Source organism: Halictus rubicundus, chromosome 5 (genome assembly GCF_050948215.1).
Source record: "Halictus rubicundus isolate RS-2024b chromosome 5, iyHalRubi1_principal, whole genome shotgun sequence".
Taxonomy (NCBI): domain Eukaryota; kingdom Metazoa; phylum Arthropoda; class Insecta; order Hymenoptera; family Halictidae; genus Halictus; species Halictus rubicundus.
The window spans coordinates 16,084,321-16,097,589 of record NC_135153.1 but is presented as its reverse complement, the minus strand read 5'-3'; the positions used below and the strand labels follow the sequence as shown (position 1 = coordinate 16,097,589).

Sequence of the window (13,269 nt, the reverse complement as noted above, 5' to 3'; positions counted from 1 at the left end):
CTGGAATTTTGGTTACTGGTCATTTTTTGATTTTATTTATTATCTGGTTCAAATTTCGTCCTGTTTCTTTACATTTAGCATTTGATTTTGTCAAATAAGCACAATATTGAGAGTGTCGTTTTTAGATAGTATTAAGATTTTAATAGTATTTTTTTTTTTTTTATCAGAAAACGTACCTGCAATTTTTAACTCACACCATGTATCCTATTTTTTTAATTTATTTGCCATATAGTGAGTATTATGAACTTCCAAGCTGATGATAGAAATAGTTCCACGAATAATAGAATGTTCGAATAATTAGTATTCGAATATGCACTGGAAGGCCAGGATTAATTGTTTAAAAAGCCAACAACCTGAAAATCAGAACAATGAAGAGATATGTAAATTGTTTTATTCAGACGACAATTAGAAATGTAATAAAATATTAATGAGATACAGAGACTTCGTATTCATCTTACATTATTCGAAAATTCAAATTGAGCCGCAAAATATATAATTTAAAATGAAATACACATTTCATATACGGAGCGAATGATTCGTACCGTTTTTGCCATGAGGTATAACGTAAATTCCGGCAAGAGTTAGTTGCTTCGTTCAAACGCTCAAATTTCTCGCCAAAATTACCGACAGACGGTAAACACTCGGTCCAAGAGCAATAGCGCCATCTGTGTCGGAAAGGTGGAAGCTCTACTTTATCTACTGTCGGTAATTTTGGCTAACAGTTTGAGCGTTTTGCCGCTACGTGTAATGGCGCTAAATTTATATTTTCAGAAACGAATGAATCCTGCCGGAATTTGCATTGCACCTTATGGTAGAAGCGGCAAGAATCATTTGTACAAACAATAAATATTGAATTGTATCAATAGCGAAGAATAAATATGATTTTCCATATTGTATGGATACATAAAATTGCACTAAATATTCCTTTACCCTTAGAATATTTTTTTAATCGTGTAGTTATTATATTTCAACCTATTTTTGTTGTATGAATTCTTTAAATATAATTGGTTTAGTTCGGGCGTCCTACCGCTAGATGGTTATAGTGTTCCTGTGTCCGCGCGGATACTAATTTCAAAAAACCATAAATCGCTACACAATTATGGCAACATATAATATGGCTTCGGCGTAAGAGATGATCCGGAAAATTTTAAGCTAAGAAATCTGAATTTTAAGCAACCCGTTATCGAGATATTTTCATTTTTCTGTTTTAATATTTCCAAATTTCACCGTTAGATGACTACCGTGTTTCTGTGCCGATGGTGGCATATTTAAAATTGATTCTAATCAAAGGAGAAAGGTAACGCTACAGTCCTGCTTTTACATTCATTTAAATACAGTCATGACTTACCTGTTTCTTCACAATAATGATCAATTATAATTTAACAAGAGAGACTATTAATCTTGATAGCAAAGAATGTTGTAATTGTATGTTTCCTGCCCTTGGAAGAACAAAAAAGATGACCACTACGTTTCCCTGCTCGTTGCACTACATTTAAAATTCACATTAATTAAAAGAAAAAGGGGAAACGTTACAGTCGCGCTTTTAAAATCGAGATTTACACGTCTGTTGATCCTAATGATCAATTATAATTTAACAAGGCAGACTATCACTCTGAACATTAAGGAACGCTTGTAATTCTATTTTTGATGCACTCGTAAGAACAAAAGAAGCGGTATTTAAAATAAAACAGCCGCGCGTACCTCGTAATAGTTTATTAATATACCAACCGACTCTTCAGTATATTTACATGTAAAACGAAAGGTCGATCGTCGACTGAATTGAGAGGCGCGGCTCACGCCTAAATAGATTTAGGCACTTCGACGGTCGGTTTCGCTCAAATAAGACGTTCCCGGCTCGGCGAAAACAGTCTCCCATTAACGTCTAGTCGCAAACACCACGGGAACATGTCGGAACAAGCAGTTCTCTCCGTGAAAAAAAAAAGCGAAACCGAGCGTGTAAATATTGAAATATTCGCTTTCGACAGGAATATCGTCATCAGTCTGATCATTGAAACCGGTCCGCCCGAACAATGATACGCACACACACGCGCGACTATAATCGCCTAACAATAGAACCTAACCGATCGATAGAACGCAGAGAAGACCACTGTGAGCATAAATATTCCTCCGTAAAATAGAGACGCATTATGTCGCCGAGTTTTCGACGGACAACCGCTCCGAACAGCACTAGCTGGACAAAACCGAAAATTCGTAACAATAAACAAGGTTCAACAAATTTTTCCAACGGGACCACTGATTGCCGTAATTGCGGACTGTTGTGCAAAATTGTCTATCAATTACAAGAATTTTGAGCCAAATAGAAATTTCCTTCGACGGTTTTGAGAAGTTGAAAACTGCAAATTAATGCTCTATCAAATTTTGAGTATGTTAGTCGGAGGAATTCTTTGGAGTTTTTTGGACAGTTTTGTCCAGCTAGTTGCTATCGTTCGGAAAACTGTGGGTAGTCGAGCTTGCGGCACGCCACGGTTATTATTATTTAAACATTCATGGTGGAACGTCAATCGCGCTCTCACCTACGCATGAAAAGAAAACGGTGCTTCCGCGACCGCCGAGCAGCTCGATCGTATCGCGTAGAAAGCGATCGAGGTTCACCATGCCAAAAAGAACAGAGACACGGAGGAAAGCTTGAGTCGTTCCACGGATGCACTTTCGTTCGCCGCTCGAAACGATATCCTTGTCCGCGGGGCAAATGCTGCGAGAACGCTGCGCTGAATGTCGCGCTGCACCGCCATTCAAAACCCAAATCTGCAATTTCAATTAATCTCGAGTTACTCTCAATAAATACTGTCCAATTAAGCCATACCCATACTCAAAACGGTTTCCCTCAAGAAAATTCAAAAAGTTTCCTTAAATTAAGATAATTAGTTAGGGAACCTCAGAAGCTGAGCTCTTTTTTTTTTGGATGTCCTCTGTAAAGGTTTGGATAAACCTCCGTTTATATGGCTTCTGTTATCTGACTTCATAAATTACTGAAGCAATTTCTATTCATTCTTACACTTTTCTTGACCATAAAAAAATGCTAGAAGATTCATATACTAGTACAAAAAAATTAATACGGAAGTTAATTAGATTAGAAATTTGTATTCACAACATTCTCGCACTTTTCTTGCTTGTTGAAGCAATAGAAGAATTAGAGTCCCGTTCAGTGTCACTTCTAAAAAGGCTTTCCGCAAAAATTAATACAATAATTGTTATTGCGAATTTCATGTCTTGCAGATTTAACTGAACAAGATAACGTCTTGAATGGTTCGTTCTACAGTTAGGATTGCACGTATTTCTACCACGGAAAAGTCGCGTAATTCGCTGCGTGAGCACCATGACAATCAATTAAACTATGGCGTCCGTCCAACGAAATTCCTGAAAGTCCCGAGCGCATAACTTTTCGAAGCCCGTACGCATCGGCGCGATTTATTTCGTGCCGTTCTCGGCATACGTGACCGAAATTGATCGGCCCGTCTCGTGCATCCCTGGAACAAGAAGCTTTCGCAACGTGTGCGAGCGATCGTGGGATTTCGGGACTTGTGGCTGGTTCACGGGAGGTTCGAGCGAGATTGCTGCCGGTCGTGGACACCGCGGCGCCATTTTGGAGACCGTGAACGGTCCTCCGTGTCGACGAAACGAAGGAACAATGCTGGTCTTTAGCGATCTATAATTACAATATTCCATGCAATTTTATGTACTGAAAAGCACATATTTTCTAAAAATTCAAGGCATTTTTAATAATTGCATTTTACATACAATTTACCGCGTTTTTAATCACTAGAATTTTATATGCAATTCTTGATCATCTAAAGCCGACGCGCAAATATTTCGTAAAAATTCAAGGCATTTTGTGCGCTCAACTATAATTCTATCATTTCTTGTAGACTAATCTGAATCATTTTCGAATGCTAGCTTTGAGCTCCATTGTTTTCGATTATTCTGCTAATTTTGAGCGATCTCGCGTATTATTTCGAAGCTAGTCTATAAAAATGTTTAACTATCGCTAGTTTAAGGCCACTTTCTCCGTAAAGAACATTTGTTAACTACTTGTCTGACCGTCAAGAACCGTGACAGTCGAAAAGGCACGTTCGTTCAGTTTCTATAATTGTTTTTCGCAGGATCCGGTTTAGAGGACTTATCGGTGCTTTACTAAAGTATCTCTCAAATCCTTGGCTATACAGAAAATTAGTATCGAGTAATTCGTAGTGCAAACAGCTTGTTTGCAGCAAACATTGCGCAGCCGAGATCCGGCCAGGTGTTCTCCGCCGTCCGCAAACAAGATCTCGCTGATTACTCTCGGCGCATCATCGACAATATTTAGAAAACTTTGGTATTGACTCGTTCGCGGAGATTTCAGTCTTTTCGATCGAACCTTCGAGGCGACTCAGAATCCACGACCGGCAGCAATGTGTCACGCAACATCCTCCTCCGTTTCCCACCACGTCCAGTCGTCTTTCCTCCCCGTTATCTTCCGATAAGATAAAAGAAAGGAGAAAAAGAGCCGACACGCTATATCGTGGACCGCTAGTCTTCCGGAAAGGATAAGTCTAACTAATGCTACAGGATAGTTTCGATTAAACAGTATCATCGCGCGCCGTTAAACGTATACTCGTGGTCGATATAGTGTAACAACGAACGTCCGGGCGTCGTCGTGACATCTCGGTTCGATCTCGAGCAAAACGTTCGTCCATCTTCCGCTTCGAATGGTGCACCATTTTGTATTTCTCCATTAGGTTCGAAAATACGAGATTACGAATGAAACAAAATTAATGGAATTTTAACCGTGTTAAATCAACGAACAATTTTCAATCGATTGAACAATGCATAATGTTAAATCGGCGTGAAGAAATTTTCTGACATCCACGCAGATGTGAAATAAAATATGGAGGTTGTGTTCTTCGTAAAGAAACGCACAGGAATTAACGCATGAACAGACCATAAGATGACCAATTGATGCACGACGACCACCGGAACGTTCTAGGACGAAAGAATGGCTAGACTTAAGGTACAATGGACTTGACCGAAAGATCCTTGAACGATCCTGTTCGCGATACAGTTGGTCGCGCAACAACGGGCGACAAGAATTTTTCGGTCAGGTGTCGCCGTGCCGCAGACTCGCGCCGCTACAGAGAGAAACGGCCGCGCGAAAACCGGCGCGGATCTGCGGAACAGCGTGCAAGCTTACATAAGTTCGTCGTCGGATCAGTGCTAAATATAGCAAGGACGATCCTCGCGAGCTCTCCTGCCGATTCGCCGCGCTCCCGATTGGCAAACCGAGCCTCGTTTCGCAAAATCTCGACCGCAATGGCGTTGTGCAAGTCCAGGGAATCGTCGCGGACACTCGATACCCACGCTTTCGATTTCTTTTTCCTTTTCTTCTTCTTCTTCTTTCGAGTCGGAGGACCGATCGAGTTTTTTCACGGAACACTTCACAAACCGGACACTGATCCTCCTCGACAGAGGGAGCATGCTGATTAATCTTATTTTCCTTAATCCTGCTCGGTGATGCTTGATTTCGGACGGACACCGTGCAGAAATTCTCCAACGTCGTCAACACATTATTCACTGACGGCTATTTCATAATTTTTCAAAGTCCATGGCCCCGAGGAATCTTTTTAAACCTCCGGAGTCATTCGGGACCCGTCGCGGTGGGGATAAGCTCGATATGTACAATTTTATTCCGTTAAAAGGATTTTATTTCGAAATAAGAACGTCGCTTTTCTTCTTAGTCCGAAATACAACGGAAGCCGGTCCCAAGCCGTTGCCTTATATTGAAAGAAAACTGTAAATATCGGCGTGGGTCAGAAATGACTCCGGCATAGGCCTACGACTCGCAGAAGTCCGGAGGGTTAACAATTGGAGTTACATAGCAAACTTGCTGGACCAAGGAAGATCGAAGATATTACTCTTCAGGGTTCAAGGAATGAAGCTAACGTCGAGATACCAAGCTAATTTTGTAGCTGCCTCTTCGAACAGTAAATAAACTCAAATTTTACATAATTTTTCGTGGTTGAAGACGGAAAGATTGAAGATCCTCTTCAGGTTTCAATGAGTTAACCTAACATTGAGCTACCAGGCTAATTTTGAAGCAGAACAGTATCTTGAAATAGTAGAACAAATCTAACTTCGCGTAACAATCAACTAAACTGTGATTCTTAGCCAATAATTGTTAAATATCCTAGCATAACCTTCTCTGGAATCGTGTCAGAAAATAATATTACTTTGCAGTTTAATATTGCTTGAAAAGAGACCTGTCCTTGAAGGAGCAAAGAAACTCCACTAAGTTAGCAACAGAATGATCGGATCGATAGTTTAATAGAGAAAGGATAATTTGTTCTATTAGAGTACACAGAAAACTCTAAGAGGTCCAATCAGTCAATCTCAGCTGCAACATCGGTAGCGATGATTGAAAACAAGGCTCGCCTCGATGTAAGGATAATCTAGCCTAACGCTATCTTATAATTTCATCATCGGTGCATCTCAAGTTTTGAAACGAGACTGCGCATTAAACTCTTCCACCTTGTAATGACTCGATGCTTCCTTGGTATTCCCAGCAGGTTGCTCAACGATCGATAAGTCTTTCGAAATCGACCTGATCGTAGAATCTCCCACTTCGTCTCGGATCTAGGATCTCTTTCAATCACTCGCGAGCCACCAAAATAGAAATTAACAGGATCAGGATTAATAGGATCACCGATAGCCTCATCCTCTTCTTCACAGAACGCAACGAAATAGGATCTCACAACTGAAGCAGAGGTTCGGCGACTACTCCGTAAAATTCCCGACTTCATCTCAGATCTGTAATCATGCCCAACGGTCCTCTTCGATCCTCTCTAATCCTCCGATCACTCGCGAGTCACCAAAATGTGAATTAGCTTCACCGGAAGCTTCATCTTCGATCGGCTCTTCGTGAAAGAACGCGACGAATTCGGATCTTCTAATCGAGACAGAGGTTCAAGGACTACTTCAGCATGTTCTTCGAGGACCGATAGCCTCGTCGTTGTTTCGAGAAGCGTGGAAACCGTAGAACAACGCGGAAAGGAAAACTGGAGGAACGTTAGGTGCGAATAGTCCTTTCTGGGGCTAGCTCGGCCTGAAGAATCCCAGAGTTTCCAAGGTCCTGGTGACCCTGTCGACCAGCTGGTCTTTGTATCGCCATATCGTCGTGTCCAACACGCTGTTCTCCCTGTACTCCACGCAGGTCTTCTTCAGGGACTTCACGCAGTCCGCCCGATAGTGCTGCAACTGCGCATCCTCGGTCTCGATCGGATAGCTGGTGCATCCTGCGCCTAGACAGGCCAGAGGGAAGTGGTTGTGCAGGGTGACCACTCTTTCAGGGTTGTGGAAGCACTTGATGTATTGGTTCGGCTTGGTGAAGTTCTTCGAACGGTACACGTGCTGCAGCATGTGCATGTACCTGGGAACAGAAGACTCGTTTCAGTATGGTCACCCTGTGCATTGCGTATGATTAGACTAAAGATGTTATGCTATTATAAAATCTTGTGCAACCCCTATGTCAATAACCACTACGTTAAACACAGCTTCTAGAAAGTGCAAAAATGTAAAATCGATTTCTTCAAGGTTTTAGCCCAGAAGACCTTGCATAATACCCTGCAACAGTATAACTTCAGTGAGTTCTTTGTTTCGATGCTGGAGAGGGTCTTCCGGACCGGTATACAGTTATGACAAATCGATTCCCGGGTTGCCTCGAAAACAGCGCGAGATAACAGCGTTCAGTGATTCACGCGGGATCATTAACATGTTACGTAACGCGACAATGGCGTCGTAAGGCTGTAGTCAGCCTCGGAGGCCACGAATTTATCTGTTCCCGGTGTCGGACTCGGCTCCGCTCGACCGATAAACTGCGCGGCGTGAAAGTCGAGAATCTTACTCACTTCGGTATGTCCTTGAAGAAGCCGTGCGAGTGCAGTAGGTCGTCGAGGAAGTAGACGTTCCTGACGTTGTACGAGGCTCTGGTCTCGTTCCTAATCTTGAACGCCTTCCCGAGGACCCTCTTCATCAGGTCCTGCCAGGTGGCGTCCTTGACCGGCATGATCACCTCGTCCACGTCGAGCAACGCGATGTACTCGTACTCGTACATGTGCTTGTAGAGGCAGTCGTTGTAGGGTATCAGCTCGTTCTGCCTCTTGTGATTGGTCTTCTTCGTGAGGTACATGTGCTGGAACGCCGGGACATTCGGTTGTCCACCTGGCAGGGTCAACGGGGTCACGTGGACCTTGCCGAGCCTCTGATAGTGGTCGAGCACCTTGGTCACGTTGGGGTGCACCTGGAGCTGATAGAAGAAGATCTTGTCCGCGCCCAGCAAGGTGATCAGCTCTATCCACTCGACCAATCTGACCGACAGGTCCTCGTGAAGGAAGTCCAAGCCCTTGACGCAGACCGCGAAGTCCTTCTTGCGTTCCGGTTTGTTGTAAATCACCCTGAGGTTGTTGCTAGCAGTGTCGCACGGTTTCTCGACCATGGACACCGAGGCAGGCGGCCCTTTCAACCAATGAGACTGGGGCACCTTGCAGGCGATCACGTAGGGCTGGTAGATGCCCTGCTTGTAGTTGCCCCACTTCGGGTACCAGATGTACTTGTACTCCAAGGTCTCGACCACCCTCGGCTCCTTCTCCCCGTCGTACCACAGCTGACAGTGGGTCTTCACGGTGGGCTCGATCCGGTCTATCATCCCCACTATCCTGATCGCTGGTCCGATCCTGGACAGCTTACGACGATCGTAAAACGCGCCGAAAAATTGGAACGTTCCGTTGCTGGTCCTCATGGTCTGCCAGTAGACGTTGTTGAACTCAATGTCATAAATCGATGGGTACTTCAGGTTCGAACAGCTGTCGTTGCCTTTGACCTTGCTTTGGACGCCAGAATACTTGCTGTTCTTGTTCCAGTAGGCCAGCGGGAGGCTAGGTAGCCTCTGTTCTATCTCCCTGATGAGCTCCTCTTCCGTCTTGGCGGGACTCTTGTCGAGCAAAGGCTCCAGGTCCAGGGGATTCTTCGTCGGGCTGTTCGACAGCGTCGTTAGGGTAGTCAGGATTCCAGAACCAGCCGAGTTCGAGAAACTCGAGTCCGCCGGAGACCTTTGCAGAAGGTACCTCGAGAGCCCCAGGCTTGAAGAGCCCCGATGATTGACTAGCACCTCTCGGCGACGATAAGCGTCGTCCACAAGAACATCGCCAGCCGTGTCCTCACCTGTCGGCGACTCCCTCAGGCTGTTCTCCACGTGGCGGAACTGCACAGCCGCGATCATCACCAAGCCCCAGGCGAACACGAAGACCAGGGCGCGCCGGGCGCATCTCGACCCGCCGCCGTTGCAACTTTGCAACATCTTCCGAGCTACTGTTCGTCCACCGGCTGCGTATCGATCCGAAGACACTGTCCCTCTCCCCGGTTCGACTCACGCTGACGTGCCAAGCCGCTGCGTCTGCAACAACAACGTCGCGATTGGTTAGGCGCCGGAAGTTCCATGGAACCTTGCTGTGGTTCTGCTACCCGGAAAATAGGGGAGTTGGCAGCGCAAGGAAATTGCCCGTTTGTCGACGACCTCACCGAGCGAGGTTTCATCGATCTCTTTGTTCGCGAACGTTCGCAGACTTTTATGGGATTTTTTGGTTCCGCGGAACGTTCTCCGAAGGTAATGGTTCGCTCGTTAACTTTATCGTGGTAGACACGAATTAACGCGATGTGCTCTTCTAGTCGTTTTATCGAGGTTCCAATGAAAGGAGTACATTAAACCTTACCGGAACATTACGTATACGAAGGATTTACATCACCGAACTTGGTCCTCATTTTTGTTTCATAAATCGGTGAGAAAAACAAATCGCGTAAACAAACATGTACAGTCTTGAAGTCAATGTAATTCATCAAAGGAGATCCCTCGCTTGGTTCGTGAGTCACGCAACTTTCCACGCATTCGAATGCCAGTATATTATCCGAGATTACATATTTTACCGTCCGAGATTAAACAAATGCTTATATAAACGATCGTTATCTTTGCACACACGACTCGCTCCGAGCCGATTTGCGAACAGCAAACAATTTGTTTGGATTTGATGCGTGTGAACACGCAAATTGATTTAATAACTTTCTAATCAAGCGGTTTCACGATTTCAACGATGTTAAATAAATATGAAGTCAATTATCTCGTTCAGTCCGACGGAATTAGTGTTAAGTAAACTGCGGATTTCACGAATTTGTAATAAAACCGACAGTCTTTTTAAAATCATTCAGAAGGGACAAAAATGTCTATGTACCTCTTGTATGTTGCAATTAATACAAACAATTTTTATTTAATCACCCGAAAAATCATTTTCAAAATTAATAAAAAAATCTACCACTCAGTGCAAGACAGCAGAAATAAGTACAGCGTTTACTCGATACTTGTCCACAACAAGGGTCTATCCAAGGACATGTATCGGCCAGGAGATACTAATTTTTCATCCACGCCGAACGTAAAAAAGGACGCGTAGTTCTAGAGGACAGTGGTGATAGTTCTGGGACTTTTATCGCCTAGGCATCTGTGACATATATCGAGTAAAGACTGTATAACCTTTATGCGACAGGTCCAAAGCAAAAATTTGTGCTCGAACGCATAGCAATAATAATTTTTTTACCGGCGGATAATGCAGTCTTCCTGCAATTAATTCCTAAGAATAACCCGCTCTTTGTGTAATTCGATAGCAGGGTGTCCCTAACGCTTCCCTGTTTACTCCGACGAGTACTATAAGCATCCTTAACTCCGGCTTTCGATAGATCATGCAAGACCGACTGACAGGCCTTACGCAACCGCCTAATGACACCTCCGCAAGTTGCCGACGAAAATTAAGAGTATGGGAAAGTACTGTCTTCCATTCGAGCACAGAGTCTTTTCGTAGGAAGACGTTAATAACCGGAAGCGTTTTCCTATGGGGTTTCGACGCAACCAGTCCGGTCGTACGAGGAGGATGGTAATCGAGGAGATCCTACGGCGTAATACAGGACTATTTTTCTTTATTAGTTAATAAGGTGATCGCCACGTAAGAGCAAGTCCGACAACTGTACAACAAGCCCGAAGGCCTTTTCCTGTTCCTGGTTAATCAGGGTTATTATTCGATCGCCTAGAACGATACCGCCGCGAGCTGAACACCCGATGGGTAGGGCCGTCATCCGTAAAATCACTAATCCATGATAGGCTGCAGTAAAACTGGAACTACCGAGAACTACAGTGATCTGTCCAGTGGACGAACGTAATTCGTGTTAAACGAAAAAAGTCAAAATCAAAGACTTCTTTAACATTGGACGAAGCCATTTCTGCAAAAGTTTGCGGTACCAGGTATTAATTGTAATTGAGATTCATATGGGTTTTATCAGAAATTTTCTTAATTTTAGGTTAGACTGGACATAAAGTCAAAGTCGATTTCGAAAACATTAATTTTGTGGATACACAATTTTGGAAAAATCGGTCACTTTGCCAAAATTCCGTGGCTCTTTAGCACTAGGTTCACAGGACCAGTCATAGTGGCGCATTCTAATATTTTGAATTTAAAACTATTAAGGTCCTAAGGATGAGAAATTACATCAGAAATTACATAGCAAAATTTCCTTGGGTATGTATTAGGACCTTGAATAAGTTCTCGCTGTTTCTTCAAAAATGGCAGTAGCAGTACCCCGTTCGTGGAATTTCGAATGGTAACACACATGCAAGGCAGTAGTGTATCTAACCTTAAATTTCAGTGTATGGTAGTTCACTTTAGTGTAAACAAAGTAATTTTTTCTTAGTTCTGAAAATGTCTACTTTTGTGCCAAATAAAGTGTATTTGCGGGGAATTTTATTGCACTACTTTATTCAAAAGAAATCTGCAGCTGAAGCACATAGAATTCTTGTTGAGACTTATGGTGACAATGCTTTGTCGGATACGACATGCAGAGACTGGTTTCGACGCTTCAAAAATAATGATTTTGAACTTGAGGATAAAGAACGTTCTGGCGCACCGAAAAAACTTGAAGACGAAAAGTTGGAGGAATTACTCGATCAAGACCGATGTCAGATGCTAGCAGAACTTGGAAAAACATTACAAGTAGATGAGTCAACTGTTTCATAACGTTTAAAAGTTTTAGGAATGATCCAGAAGCAAGGACATTGGGTAAAAGCTTTTATTTTGTAAAAGAAACAGCGAGAACTTATTCAAGGTCCTAATATTATTTTTAAAGTATTGCTGAAAATGTGGGTAGCAGGTTCTTGTTATTTTTATAAAGTAATGCGAAATAGCCACTTTTAGTCACTTTGTGGTTGCCAAAAAATTCTGGGCATCATGGATTCCTCTGTCGAGTCCTAGAAGAGTCACGTGGCCGCAGCGCAAGCGTCGCCACGATTTTATCCTTGACCCTTCGCGAGATGCAAATGACTCGCGCCTCTTTCAGCGCGCGAAACCCGTACGAACGATTGAAAAATTGCGGAGGTATGCGATAAGAGGCTCGGAATAGACGCCGGAGAAAAATTCAACAGGAACGAGTCGATCGTGTCAAGGTAGCTGGACACACCAACATGCCGGCTTTCACGCGGCGGCCGTCGAAACGACTTCATTTTATTTGCTCGCTGAGAGAAAACGCGTCGCAGTGCCTCGCAGTCCATGCGATGATCAGTTCTGGCGTACTTTATGCACTCCCGCAAAAATTGCGGCCAGTTCAATATACTAATCGGAGTTACGGAGCTTTTTGTCGTGCCTCGGAGAAAATTAATATTCTTACTTACGCCACTGTGGAGTTGGTACAGCGATTTAGGGAAACAAAATATTTTTGATTGTTCTGCTGACCAAATAATATTCCATTTAACGATGATAGAAATATAATTTAACCATTTTTACAAGAACTGTCAATTCTGACAATTTTTATTAGACCTTTATATCCTCGGTAACAAGTAGCACGTTGAAAATTTTTATTCTGACGTCGGATTGTTGATATTCGAATGGAATGTGGGTCTGAACAGTGTTATTAATTTTAACTAAATATTGAATACAATTGCGATCACTTCAATCGAATATTCAAATATCGGAAAGTAAAATTGTGGTAATTTTGAACAGACCTTTGTACCTTTAGAAAAATTAACATAAAAAAATTGTTATTCTACAGGGTGTCCCAAAATTGTACTTCCTTGAAAGGGGCGATTCCTGACGCCATTTGAAGTGACTTTTTCCTTTACGAAAATGTTCTCCGCGGCTTTGTTAAGGAGTTATTAACGGAAAACTCGGACCAATCAGAGCGCGGATACAGCAG

General features: G+C 43.2%; 1 protein-coding gene across 3 annotated transcripts in view; it reads right to left on the bottom strand.

The window, feature by feature from the left end:
* Nucleotides 1–1,698: 1,698 nt before the first annotated feature.
* LOC143354458 (uncharacterized) overlaps nucleotides 1,699–13,269 on the bottom strand; it is a 74,109-nt gene continuing 62,538 nt past the window's right edge. For all 3 annotated transcript variants that reach the window (XM_076788569.1, XM_076788570.1, XM_076788568.1), the window contains 2 exons: nucleotides 7,899–9,442; nucleotides 1,699–7,420 (listed from right to left, as the gene is read on the bottom strand). In XM_076788569.1, the coding sequence (XP_076644684.1) occupies nucleotides 7,087–7,420; nucleotides 7,899–9,346 (1,782 nt within the window). In that variant the 5' untranslated portion in view covers nucleotides 9,347–9,442 and the 3' untranslated portion in view covers nucleotides 1,699–7,086. The remainder of the gene's footprint in view (nucleotides 7,421–7,898; nucleotides 9,443–13,269) is intronic.